At 38.7% G+C, this 15,076-nt stretch overlaps 1 protein-coding gene across 1 annotated transcript in view; it reads right to left on the bottom strand.

Moving 5' to 3' along the window:
* Positions 1–15,076, bottom strand: part of itprid1 (ITPR interacting domain containing 1) — a 73,401-nt gene that overhangs the window by 27,382 nt on the left and 30,943 nt on the right. The window contains exon 10 of the mRNA XM_033020263.1: positions 13,728–14,738. Within this exon, the coding sequence (XP_032876154.1) occupies positions 13,728–14,738 (1,011 nt within the window). The remainder of the gene's footprint in view (positions 1–13,727; positions 14,739–15,076) is intronic.

Raw genomic sequence — 15,076 nt, 5'->3', positions numbered from 1 at the left:
GTAATCCTAATCCATGGGAATCCTGTGTAAATGGTCACTTTTTTTTCTTTTGCTGCCACGGATTGTACAGGATAGAGATAAAACCCCTGTTTGAGTGGTACCACAACAACAACCTCTCACTCAAACTTGACAAGATCAAGGAACTAATCGTTGACTTCAGATAGGGGAGGTTGGGAGATCACACACCAGTTTTCATTAGTGGGTCGGCAACAGAGGGAGTTAGCAGCTTTAAATTCCAGGGCATAAATAATCCGAGTTAAGTTTATAGCTCAGTTTAGTTTATTGTCACGTGTAAAGTATAGTGAAAAGATAACTGGTCCTGGGCCCAACACATGGAAGGGGCACCACAGTTGCAGAGACCTAGATTTGATGCTGACAACAGGTACTGTCAGTATGGAGTTTGTATGTTTTCCCTGTGAGCTTTTTCCGGGTGCTTCCATTTCCTCCTACACTCAAAGGACGAGCAGGTTTGTAGGTTAATTGGCATCTGTAAATTGCAAATTGTCCCCAGCGTGTAGGATTGTACTAGTATGGGGTGATCACTGGTCGGCATGGACTCAGTGGGCCGAAGGGCTTTCTTACACGCTGTATCTCTAAAGTAAAATCTAAAGTCAAAGAAGGCATACCAACGCCTATTAGTTATAACTTGCTTTAAGTGTTTAAGTCTACATGTTTGTGATGCTGTCGCAAACAAGATTTTTCATTGTTCCTGTGCCTCACCGTATTTGTGCACACGATAATAATCTCAATTTGACCCGACTTGTGTAAATGGAACTTCTAAATGCTAACAAACTTTACTTAGCTGATTTAAGCCCAGTTACATTCCAGATAAAGTTACTTGAACATATGACTATGTAAATTTACAGGACAGAAAAATCATAATCTCACATCTATTTCGTGTTGGTTTTTTTTTTTTTTTTTTCCTTTTTTTTGTTTATTTTATTAGAAGTGAATACAGTACAAAACAATACAGTGGTACCTAATTTTAGGTGCCAACTATGTCATAACGTAATACATTCTATGTACAACCTCTAGTTTTATGTTTTTGAAAAGGAAGTTAGAAAAACAAAAAAAAAACAAAATAATAGAGAAGAAAGAGGAAAAATAGATAGTAGAAAATAGAAAAACGTGAAGTGTGTATATAAGAAAAGAAAAAGTAGAAAGTAGAAATAGAAGAACAAAACCCTTAAAAAATAAATTTTCAAATCTGTATTCGGAGATGTAAATCTATCCACGACCTGACCTGGAATCAGCAATCTTTACAGTACCGCTGCATCACATGATTCCAAAAAGTCGATGAAAGGGGACCAACTCCTTAAGAATTGGTCATATTTATCTATTAGTCGGAGTCTCATTTCTTCAAGGTGTGCTATGTCCATCATATTCCTAATCCACATTTTAATAGTTGGTATAGCTGTATTTTTCCAAAATTTAAGTATCAATTTCTTTCCAATTATTAACCCATAATTAAAAAAAACTTTTTGGTTTTTATTTAAATTGATATCTTCTACTATTATTCCAAATATAATCCATTCCGTATTAGGTTCAATTCTTGGCTTGAAAAGCTTTGTAAATATATCAAATATATCTCTCCAAAATTTATTCAACTTTGTACATCCTACAAATGAATGTGTTATATTAGCATTTTGAAACAAACATTTATCGCATCTGGTAGAGACGTTTGGGTAGAATTTATTCAACCTCGTTTTTGAATAATATAGTCTATGTAATAATTTAAATTGAATTAAATTATGTCTTGCATTAATGGAATTATGTGTGTTTCATCAGATACTTTTCCCATCTATCTTTCGGGATCTTTATCATTAGTTCATGTTCCCAATCTTCTCTTAGTGCCTCTGTTGAGGGTAATTCTCTATTTAATATACTATTATAAAAATATGATATTAGTTTTTGTGAATCAGCCTTAATATTCATTGCTTCTTCTAAAGGGTCTAAAAATATAGTTTGAAATCTATGAATATATTTCTTCATAAAGTCACATATCTGTATATATTTAAAATATTGATTATCATTCAGTTTAAATTTTGATTTTAATTGTTGAAATGATAACAATTTGCCCAATTCATACATATCTCCTACTATCCTAATCCCCAGTCTATCCCATTGTTTATATGTTTTGTCGATAAGAGATGGTTTGAATGCAGGATTGTTCAATATTGGGGTTAATACTGATAGATTATTTAATTTCAAGGATAATTTTATTTGTTTCCAAATTCTTATTGTATTGTGAATAATTGGGTTCTTCTTATATATTATACTATTCAATTGTATCGGTGAGAACAAGATCGTTCCTATATTGTGCGGGAAACATCCTCTTTCTCCATTCTTATCCACTCCAACTGCTGAGTGGAACTATCCAACCAGTACATTATGTTCTTAATATGCACTGCCCAGTAGTAATACGTAAAGTTAGGTAATGATAAACCCCCAACTTCTTTAGGTTTACACAAATGCTTTCGTTGAATTCTGTGTGCTTTATAATCCCATATAAAATTAGTGATATTAGAATCTAGTTTTTTGAAAAAATATTTTGGAATATATATCGGGATCGCTTGAAACAAATATATTAATTGTGGTAAGAAAGTCATTTTTATAGCATTAATTCTACCTATCATTGAGAGCGGGAGCGTTTTCCAAAATTTAATCATATCATTCAGTTTATTTAATAGTGGCATAAAATTGGCGCTAAATAATGATTTGTGTCTTCCCGTAATTTGAATACCCAAATACTTGAATTTTTCTGTTGCAATTTTGAAATGGAATTTTAATAAGTGTCTCGCATCCTGTGGTTTTAAAGACATAATTTCGCTTTTATTCCAATTGATTCTATATCCTGAAAAAGAACCGAATTCCTCAATTAATGTTAATAAGGTGGGTATACTCGTTTGTGTATTAGTAATATATAAAAGAATATCATCAGCATATAATGAAATTTCATTCTTTGAGTCCTTAGTGTTATATCCGTGAATATTCGGATGATTTCTAATCTTTTCAGCCAGCGGTTCTATCATAAGGGCAAATAGCAATGGTGATAAGGCACAACCCTGCCTATTACCCCTTGATAAATAAAATTTTGGAGATAACATATTATTAGTTAATATTTTTGCCGTAGGTTTATCATAAAGTAGTTTAACCCATCTAATAAAATTCTCTCCCGTATTAAATTTTTGGAGTACCTTATATAAATACTGCCATTCTACCTGATCAAATGCCTTCTCTGCATCCAGCGTAACAACTGAAATATCTTCAATGTCCTCTTTGTGAGAGTACATTATATTGAAAAGCCTTCTCAAATTATTAAATGATTGTCTTTTGGGTATAAATCCCGTTTGATCCGGGTTTACCAATTTGTTAATATAATTATTCAGTCTTCTAGCTAGAATCTTTGCTAAGATTTTCTGATCCGTATTTAGAAGTGATCTAGCTTTGTAAAAACCCGGTTCATCTAAATCTTTATCTTTTATTGGTATGCGTTATTGTTGATTCTGCTAAAGTTTCTGGTAGTTTATTTTCGGTATAAGCCTGCGTGTATCAGTTGAGTAATCTTGGTACAATTGAGTCCTGAAATCATTTATAAAATTCATTACTAAAACCATCTGGTCCTGGGGTCTTCCCATTTTTCAATGAGTTTATTATTTGTTTTATTTCTTCACTAGTAATCTGTGCTCCTAATTCCTCTTGTTCTAAACTATCCAATTTAGGGAGGTTGCAATTATCTAAAAAATTTGTAATTTTACTATCATCTGTATATATTTTAGTTGTGTATAAATTATGATAAAATTGGGCAAACCTTTTATTAATATCCTTTGGTAGTGTTAGAAGCTCACTCTTATCAGATTTAATTTTAGTGATAGTATTTTCCTTTACTTGTTGCTTCAGTTGCCTCGCTAGTAATTTATGTGGCTTATCCCCAAATTCGAAGTGTGCCTGTTTTGTAATTTGGAATAGTCTTATTACTCTTGCCGATAATATTCTATTGAGTTTATATTTCAATAAGGTTATCTTATTATGTTTATCTATGGTTGGGTCAGTTGCATTGTCCAGTTCTATTTCCTGTTCTATCTGCTGAAGTTCTCTTTTATTTTCTTTATTTTGAAAACTTTGATAAGAGATTATAGCACCGTGAATGTATGCCTTAAAGGTTTCCCATAATAGAGATACAGAAATACCCGGCGTCTCATTTATCTCGAAAAATTTTTTTGTTTGTTCTTTTATATATTCATAACCCTGCGGGGTTATCTCCAAAAAAGTTTTATACCCGGCATTCCCTCAATTTTAAGTATAAAAGTCAGTGGTGAATGATCGGAAATAATACTATTATGCTATGATGGTTTAGTCGTATACGGGATTAATTTTGTATCCAATAAGAAATAGTCAATTCGTGAATAAGTTTTATGAACCGATAAAACGAATATTCCCTTCCACTTGGGTTTGCTATTCTCCAAACATCAGTTATGTTATTATTTTTTATATAAGTATTTAAAAATTCACATGTCTTAGTTTTAACAAGACACTTCCCTACCTTTATTGATTTATCTAAATATGGGTCTATAACACGATTAAAATCTCCCCCCATTATTATATTTTGATAATTATGCTCTGCAATTATATCTACTATTTTCTTAAAAAATTGGGGGTTATCAAAATTAGGCGCATAAATATTTACCATAGTTAATGGTGTATTATACATTTCTCCCGTGACTATAACGTATCTTCCCTCTTTATCAGATATGGACTTCTTTAATTTAAAAGGTATACCTTTCCGAATTATAATGGCCGTGCCTCTTGCTTTAGAAGTTAATGCGGAGTAGTAGGTTTGACCTATCCAGTTTGCCCTTAATCTGATCTGAGTTTGTTGTTTCAAATGCGTTTCTTGTAGGAAAGCAATATCCGTGTTTAATGATTTTAATTGTGCCAGAATTTTACCCCTCTTAATTGGCTCATTCGCACCTCTAATGTTCCAACTACAGAAAGTGAGACCTCCGGTGTTTATTCGACTATTATCTTGCATTGGCTATTATTACCAGAATGTATGATTCATGTGATGCAGCCAAGTACCTCGAAATCCCGAGTCCAGGGTTGTCCTTCATAATTTCTGCACTAGTTTTACATCTCCTGGCACTATTAAACATAATTAAGGGAAAGAGAAAAACATAAAATGAAGTGTTCATAAAGATTGTTAAATCATACAACTCATAATAGTGAATAAACAAAAAAAGTGAGTGTAAGTTATCAAAAAAGCGATATCTTACAAAAAAGCCACCCATGGTGGTGAAGATTAATGTTAAATTGACCTCCGTCGATGGAATTATGCACTGGGCTTTGTCCCCCTAGTAAAGTATCATCCAACATTAGTCAGTTTCATCCACTTATAACCAAAATTATCATGTCAGGTCGATTAATAGCTAAAAAAATTTAAATAAAATAGAAGAAAAGCTAGAAGATTTATAATAAAATAAGAGTTATTATGGGTTAAAGTACCTCGTCATTAATCACACTTTTCATTAACCTGTATGTTAGTTAATTCATAATTAGTATTTAGAATATCTGTCTAACCTCCCCCATCCTTCCTACTATATAGTTAGTCATGTTAGTATAGTACATTAAACCTTTATCGTTAATTAAGTTTATTGCTTATATATAGTTAATTAGTTAGTTAGTTATATGCTGTATATCTTTTTCTCATCTCAGTCCTAAAAGATTTCCCCTTTATCCTTAAACTGTGACCCCTTGTTCTGGACTTCCCCAACATCGGGAACAATCTTCCTGCATCTAGCCTGTCCACCCCCTTAAGAATTTTGTAAGTTTCTATAAGATCCCCCCTCAATCTTCTAAATTCTAGTGTGTACAAGCCGAGTCTATCCAGTCTTTCTTCATATGAAAGTCCTGCCATCCCAGGAATCAGTATGGTGAACCTTCTCTGTACTCCCTCTATAGCAAGAATGTCTTTCCTCAGATTAGGAGACCAAAACTGTACGCAATACTCCAGGTGTGGTCTCACCAAGACCCTGTACAACTGCAGTAGAACCTCCCTGCTCTTATACTCAAATCCTTTTGCTATGAATGCTAACATACCATTTGCTTTCTTCACAGCCTGCTGCACCTGTATTCCTACTTTCAATGACTGGTTTACCATGACACACAGGTCTCGTTGCATTTCCCCTTTTCCTAATCGACCACCATTCAGATAATGGTCTACTTTCCTGTTTTTGCCACCAAAGTGGATAACCTCCACATTATACTGCATCTGCCATGCATTTGCCCACTCACCCAACCTATCCAAGTCATCTTGCAGCCTCCTAGCATCCTCCTCACAGCTATCACTGCCCCCCAGCTTCGTGTCATCCGCAAACTTGGAGATGTTGCATTCAATTCCCTCATCCAGATCAATAATATATATTGTAAATAGCTGGGGTCCCAGCACTGAGCCTTGCGGTACCCCACTAGTCACTGCCTGCCATTCTGAAAAGGACCCCTTTACTCCTACACTTTGCTTCCTGTCTGCCAGCCAGTTCTCTATCCACATCAATACTGAACCCCCAACACTGCGTGCTTTAGGTTTGCATACTAATCTCTTATGTGGGACTGTCGAAAGCCTTCTGAAAGTCCAGATATAACACATCCACTGGTTCTCCCTTATCCACTCTACTAGTTACATCCTCGAAAAATTCTATAAGATTCGTCAGACATGATTTACCTTTCATAAATCCATGCTGACTTTGTCCAATGAATTCACCACTTTCCAAATGTGGTGCTATCCCATCTTTAATAACTGACTCCAGAATTTTCCCCACCACCGATGTTAGACCAACTGGTCTATAATTCCCCGTTTTCTCTCTCCCTCCCTTTTTAAAAAGTGGGGTTACATTAGCTACCCTCCAGTCCTCAGGAACTACTCCAGAATCTAAAGAGTTTTGAAAAATTATCACTAATGCATCCACTATTTCTTGGGCTACTTCCTTAAGTATTCTGGGATGCAACTTATCTGGCCCTGGGGATTTATCGGCCATTCAATTTACCTAACACCACTTCCCGGCTAACCTGGATTTCACTCAGTTCCTCCATCTCATTTAGCCCCCGGTCCCTTGCTATTTCCGGCAGATTATTTATGCCTTCCTTAGTGAAGACAGAACCAAAGTAGTTATTCAATTGGTCTGCCATGTCCTTGTTCTCCATGATCAATTCGCCTGTTTCTGACTGCAAGGGACCTACATTTGTTTTAACTAATCTTTTCCTCTTCACATATCTATAAAACTTTTGCAGTCAGTTTTTGTGTTCCCTGCCAGTTTTCTTTCATAATCTATTTTCCCTTTCCTAATTAAGCCTTTTGTCCTCCTCTGCTGGACTCTGAATTTCTCCCAGTCCTCTGGTATGCTGCTTTTTCTGGCTAATTTGTACGCTTCATCTTTTGTTTTGATACTATCCCTGATTTCCCTTGTTATCCACGGATGTACTACCTTCCCTGATTTATTCTTTTGCCAAACTGGGATGAACAATTGTTGTAGTTCATCCATGCAGTTTTTAAATGCCTTCCATTGTATATCCACCGTCAACCCTTTGAGAATCATTTGCCAGTCTATCTTGGCCAATTCACGTCTCATACCCTCAAAGTCACCTTTCTTTAAGTTCAGGACCCTTGTTTCTGAATTAACAATGTCACTCTCCATCCTAATGAAGAACTCAACCATATTATGGTCACTCTTGCCCAAGGGGCCACGCACACCAAGACTGCTAACCAACCCTTCCGCATTACTCAATACCCAGTCTAGAATAGCCTGCTCTCTCGTTGGTTCCTCTACATGTTGGTTTAGAAAACTATCCCGCATACATTCCAAGAAATCCTCTTCCTCAGCACCCCTGCCAATTTGATTCACCCAATCTATATGTAGATTGAAGTCACCCATTATAATTGTTTTACCTTTGTTGCACACATTTCTAATTTCCTGTTTGATGCCATCTCCAACTCCACCACTACTGTTAGGTGGCCTGCACACAACTCCCACTAGCTTTTTCTGCCCCTTAGTGTTTTGCAGCTCTACCCATATCGATTCCACATCCTCCAAGTTAATGTCCTTCCTTTCTATTGCGTTAATCTCCTCTCTAACCAGCAACGCTACCCCGCCTCCTTTTCCTTTCTGTCTATCCCTCCTGAATATTGAATATCCCTGGATGTTCAGCTCCCAGCCTTGGTCACCCTGGAGCCATGTCTCCCTGATCCCAACTATATCATATAGCTGATCTGGCTGGAGGAGCTTAAATAGATGATAAGTGTGGACAGATGAAAAATAGATGATAGAATTGTGAGGGCAGAATATGCCCATTGCTGACAACCCAAAACAAAAGAGAATGCTGGGAATAGCAAAAAGTCCCCAATGTCATAACTTCAGTCAAAACTTGCCAGGTATAACATAAATAGGAAAAGCTGGTTATCTGAACTTATTGAATTCAATACTAAGCTGCAAGGGTTGCAAGTGCTTTGATAATGTCTGCTGGGCTTCACTGAAAGTAGCCAAAGACAGAGGTCAGAATGGGAGTTGGATGGGGAATTAAAATGACAAGTAATTGGAAGCTCAGACTTAACACGGGTGTTCTGCAAAATGATCGCCTAATCTTTGTTTCATTTCTCCAACTCCCTGTATTTTTATTGCTTGGGATGCCACAAAGCAATTTACTAACATTTCAGTACTTTATAAGTGTACTCACGCATGTTTTACCTTATACATATAATACGGTAATATACAAAATGCAAGGGAAAGCCAGATTGGAACAAAATGCAATAGGAAATGCCTACCAATATTTTAGTTTAATTTAGAGATACAGCATGGAAACAGAACTTTCAACCCACCAGTTCCATGCCGACCATCGCTGTTCACACATCCCATTTTCTTGTCCAATACCTACACATTAGGAACAATTTTCAGAGACCAATTAACCTAAAACCCCACATGTCATAAGTGATAGGAGCAGAATTAGACCATTCGGCCCATCAAGTATAGTCTGCCATTCAATCATGGCTGAGCTATCTCACCCTCCTAGAAACATAGAAAATAGGTGCAGGAGTAGGCCATTCGGCCCTTCGAGCCTGCACTGCCATTCAATATGATCATGGCTGATCATCCAACTCAGTATCCTGTACCTACCTTCTCTCCATACTCCCTGATCCCTTTAGCCACAAGGGACATATCTAATATAGCCAATGAACTGGCCTCAACTACCTTCTGTGGCAGAGAGTTCCACAGATTCACCACTCTCTGTGTGAAAAATGTTTTTCTCATCTCGATCCTAAAGGGTTTCCCCTTTATCCTTAAACTGTGACCCCTTGTCCTGGACTTCCCCAACATCGGGAACAATCTTCCTGCATCTAGCCTGTCCAACCCCTTAAGAATTTTGTAAGTTTCTATAAGATCCATCCTCAATCTTCTAAATTCTAGCGAGTACAAGCCGAGTCTATCCAGTCTTTCTTCATATGAAAGTCCTGACATCCCAGGTGTTTGGGATGTGGGAACAACATAACAACATTTAAAAGATGGGCATATGAGTTAGAGGGTAAGCAGATGGGACTAGCGCAGATGGGCATCATGATGGCATGGGCAAGTTGGGCCGAATGGCTTGTTTCTGTGCTGTATGACTCTATGTCTCTAAACCAGAGCACCCAGAGAAAACCCACGCGGTCAGAGGGAGAACATGTAAATTCCAAGTATGTGAAGAGGAAAAAAATGAGTGAAGACCAAAGTTGGACCCTTGAAGACCAAAAAAAGTGAATTTATTATGGGGAACAAGGAAATGGCAAATGAGTTGGACATGTACTTTGGATCCGTCTTCACTAAGGAGGACACAAACAATCTTCCTGATATACATGGAAACATAGAAAATAGGTGCAGGAGGAGGCCATTGGGCCCTTCGAGCCAGCACCGCCATTCATTGTGATCATTCCCCATCAATAACCGTGCCTGCATTCTCCCCATATCCCTTGACTCCACTAGCACCTAGAGTTTTATCTAACTCTCTCTTAAATCCATCCAGTGACTTGGCCTCCATTGCTCTCTGTGGCAGGGAATTCCATAAATTCACAACTCTCTGGGTGAAAACGTTTTTTCTCACCTCAGTCTTAAATGACCTCCCCTTTATTCTAAGACTGTGGTCCCTGGTTCTGGACTCGCCCAACATTGGCAACATTTTTCCTGCATCTAGCTTGTCCTGTCTTTTTATAATTTTATATGTTTCTATAAGATACCCCATCATCCTTCTAAACTCCAGTGAACACAAGCCTAATCTTTTCAATCTTTCCTCGTATGACAGTCCCGCCATCCCAGGGACTCAGGATCAGTTCCTGTGGATTGGAGGGTAGGTAATGTTATTCCACTTTTTAAGAAAGGCAGGAGAGAGAAAACAGGGAATTATAGACCAGTTAGCCTGACATAGGTGGTGGGGAAGATGCTGGAGTCAATTATAAAAGATAAAATAGCCACACATTTGGATAGCAGTAACAGGATCAGTCCGAGTCAGCATGGATTTACGAAGGGGAAATCATGCTTGACTAATCTTCTGGAATTTTTTGAGGATGTAACTAGCAAAATGGACAAGGGAGAGTCAGTGGATGCAGTGTACCTGGACTTTCAGAAAGCATTTGATAAGGTCCCATTTAGGAGATTAGTGGGCAAAATTAGGGCACATGGTATTGAGAGTAGAGTGCTGACATGGATAGAAAATTGGTTGGCAGACAGGAAACAAAGAGTAGGGATTAACGGGTCCCTTTCAGAATGGCAGGCAGTGACTAGTGGGGAACTGCAAGGTTTGGTATTGGGACCGCAACTATTTACAATATACATCAATGATTTGGATGAAGGGATTCAAAGTGACATTAGCAAATTTGCAGATGACAAAAAGCTGGGTGGCTGTGTGAACTGTGAGGAGGATGCTATGAGAATGCAGGGTGACTTGGGCAGCGTATTGTCTTGTTATTGTGGGAGTGCAGCGTAGGTTTACAAGGTTAATTCCCGGGATGGCGGGACTGTCATATGCTGAGAGAATGGAGTGGCTGGGCTGAGTCGGGAGCTCCAATGATGCAGAGACTCAACCAGCCCCGGCCTGGGATCCGATCGCCCGGAGCGGGGAGCTGAGATTCCCCCCCGATGCAGGAGCTGATTTCCCCGATGCGGAGGGCCCAAACGCCGCCGGTTACAGGAGTCAAGATTGTCCCGTCAACAAGGCTCCCGACCGCGGGAGAGCAAAGAAGGGACGAGATTGAACATTATTTTGCCTTCCATCACAGGGAGGAATGTGGAGGAGTCACTGTGGTGGATGTTTATGTTAAAATTGATTTTTGTGTGTTCCTTTGTTTTTAATTTCTATGATTGCCTTGGCAAATGAAATTCCTCGTATGTTGCAAAACATACTTGGCTAATAAAGTATTATTGTGATTGTGATTGAAGTCTATTAACATAAACCTGTATGTCTTTGGAATGAGGGTGGAAACAGGAGCACCACGCAGAGAAAACTCAGTCACAGGGAGAACGTACAAACTCATACAGTCATGATTGAACCTAGATGCCTGGCACTAAGGCAGCAATGCTACCACTGCGCCACCTAATTTTAAACAAATGATATGAAATTAGTAATGAGTAACATAGATGCAGCATTCCTACATGATCTCAGTTATTAGCACAGAAATAATGATTCAGATATTTGGATTGTATCACTAATTCAAGGTTAAGAACAAGACAATGGAGACAATTCCTTGCAAAGGTAAGGAGTGCTTTACCAGAACTGCTTAATCAAGTATATTTAGAGAGTATGCTACGGAGGAGGAGTAAATGTGGATGGAAAGGAAGAGTACCTGAGCAGGTTATACTTAAAATTAAAGTCCCACCTTTCCTTGAAAAAAAATAGGTTATCCAGTGTAGTTTACTATTAGTTTAGAAATACAGGCCCTTCGGCTCACTGAGTCCATGCCGACAATCGATCACGACAGATGGCACAATGGGCTAAGTGTTCGGCTGGCGACCGGAAGGTGGCCGGTTCGAATCCCGCTTGGAGTGCATACTGTCGTTGTGTCCTTGGGCAAGACACTTCACCCACCTTTGCCTGTGTGTGAATGTGTGTGAATGTGTGTGAGTGATTGGTGGTGGTCGGATGGCAGCCACGCTTCCGTCAGTCTGCCCCAGGGCAGCTGTGGCTACAGAAGTAGCTTACCACCACCGAGTGTGACTGAGGAGTGAATGAATAATGCGATGTAAAGCGCCTTGAGTATTAGAAAGGCGCTATATAAATCCCATCCATTATTATTATTATTATTATACACTAGTTCTATGTTATCCCACTTTCACATCACACACAAGGGGGAATTTACATAAGCCAATTAACTTACAAACCTGCACCTCTTAGCAACCTGGGAGGAAACGGATCACCTAGAGGAAACCCATTTGCTCACAGGGAGAACGTGCAAACTCTGCAGTGGCAGCACCCATGGTCAGGATCAAACCAGGGTCTCTGGCGCTGTGAGGCAGCAGATCTACGACTGTACCACTATGCCACCCTATTTATTTGTTTTTAAATAAATGCAGAAGTAAATGAGAAATAATAGTTCAGATAAGGGGAAAACATGGCAGCGCAACTAGAAATACAAAGGTGAAAATGAATTATCGATTCAGTGGGGATCATTGATCTTTTGTTGACTATTTGAAAATAAAGCAGCAAATGCTGGAAATAATCAGATCAGGCATCACCTGTAAAATGAGAAACAGTCAGTATTTCAGGTCCAGGATCCTTTTTTTCCCTATCTTTTTCAGTTTAACAAGTTACTTTTCAGTAGATTAGAAGGCAAGATGTGATGGGTAGAACACAGGGGATATTTCTGATGGGATGAGATAAAGCCCCAGGCTCTGGTGTTATCCCCACCCCTCACTCTCCTACTAGGCATGCAGCCTCACCCACTGACTTCCTCCAACAGATTGTTTTTATCCTGATAATAGAGTCTTGAAGGCTGCAACCGGTCCCAGATAGAAGATGAGACAATGTTCCTCAAACTCAGTACATTGAGTCAACATGCAGTCAACATGGTTGGAAATCATTTGGAAATTCTGTGATGTATCACTATATTTATGCGCACTACATCATCGGAAAAAATGATGTGTGGCTTATCTTGCAGTTCAAGAATTCTATTGGTTTCCATGCATTTGACACATTACTGCCTGAAAGTATCCATGTGTGCATAATGGTATCCAAAAGGCAGTAGTTTTCCCTACACCTTCTATATGAATAATTTCAAACAGATTGTAGTTGGTATGATTGGTAAGTTTGCAGGTGATACCACAATTGGTGGTATAGTGGACAATACAGAAGGTTATCTCAGATTACAGGAGGATCTAATTTAAATGGGGAAAGTGGGCCAAGGACTGGCTGATGGAATTTAACTCAGCCAAATGTGAGGAGCTGCATTTCGGGAAGTTAAACCAGGGCAGGACATACACAGTGAATGGTAGGGACCTGGGGAATGTTATAAAAGAGAGCAACCTATGGGTACTGGAACATAGTTCCCTGAACGTGGTGACACGTGTGGACAGGGTGGTGAAGAAGGCATTTGACACACTCGTCTTCATCAGTCAGTGTATACAACTCCAGGATTCCACAACATTTCTCCCACAAGGTAAATAATTTAAAAAAAATCTTCTCATGAAAATTATAGTCGTTACATACAGTTGACTCACCGGAGATCCAGAGATAACTCTTGCAGTTTGTTGCAATTGCTGTAAAGTTTTGATGAGCTGTGCCTCTGAGTGTGACATAGCCATCTTTGATGGGGATTTCATATTGCTAGTTTTGAAGCATATTGATGAACAATGTTGAACACAGGAACAATGGTGACAGCAAAGGCAGTGAACTGGAGTGATAGCAGTTTGGTTCTGAGTATTCTGCTCGACAATATGTAGTCCGGTATCCAGTGAAACTGATTTCGTAAATTTTCTGACAGATTGAAACATCTTAATTTGGTCAGGTTGGCTAGTTTTAACAGTGAGCTCTCCAGTGTTATCCTTAGTCTGCACTGAAGCATCCCTCAACTTGCCACTTTCTTGAAATGCAGATTGTTTGACAGGGTCTTCACTTAACTGAAATAAAAGTGGTTGTGGGTCTGACAAATCAACGTCTGTGATAATTTCTGGCAATTGTTCCTGAGGAATTTGGATGGTCACTAATTTGCTTAAAGCAGTGTAATGTGGTAAATGGAGGCTGGGCTCCTGCTGGATTGCAGGTATATTGTTCACAATTATTGCATTAATGCTTACAGAGTTATTATTTTGGTTGTCGATATCATCATTTTCCTTCTGGGTCTGGTTATTTTTCCAGACATCTGCATCAGCAATGGAATCATGCTCTGTAGCCTTAAAAGGTGTTGTGGGCAAATGACTATTGTTGTCATTTAGTTCACTTTCTTCCCCTGTGACTTTATCAATGCATGTTATCCTCTGATGATCATCAAAGGCATGAGGATTGTGATCAAGATTTTCCACCGTAATTTTTTCCTGTTCTTCAGAAATATGCAATGTTGTGGATGCTTCTGAACACTTTGATTGATCACTGTCAGTAGATGCAGAGTGTGAGGTTGGATCAGTAATGTTGTCTGTTGCTTGTCCTGGATTGCTGACATGGACAGGCCATTGTTTGCTTTCTTGTGAGGAGGCTCGGCTGTCCCAGCCAAAGTTTTTCAATGTATGCAGAATCTGAAAATATTCAAATTGGTAGTTGAAAAATCATGCTTTTATTTTTACAGTAACAGAGATTGAAAAGTTTACAACAGGAGTAAGGAGTACTCAGCTGGTTGGGCAGCATCCGAGTGGAGTCTACCAATTGTTTTCTTTTTCACCCAGAGAGTTGTGAATCTGTGGAATTCTCTGCTTCAGAAGGCAGTGGAAGCCAATTCACTTAATGTTTTCAAGAGCGAGTTAGATTTAGCTCTTAGGGCTAACAAATTCAAGGGATATGGGGGAAAAAGCCAGAACAGAGCTGATCAGCCATGATCATATTGAATGGCAATGCTGGCTCAAAGGGCCGAATGGCC

This window comes from Amblyraja radiata, chromosome 4 (assembly GCF_010909765.2).
Source record: "Amblyraja radiata isolate CabotCenter1 chromosome 4, sAmbRad1.1.pri, whole genome shotgun sequence".
NCBI lineage: Eukaryota > Metazoa > Chordata > Chondrichthyes > Rajiformes > Rajidae > Amblyraja > Amblyraja radiata.
Note: the sequence above shows the minus strand (reverse complement) of the source record. Positions and strands in the feature narration are given on the sequence as shown.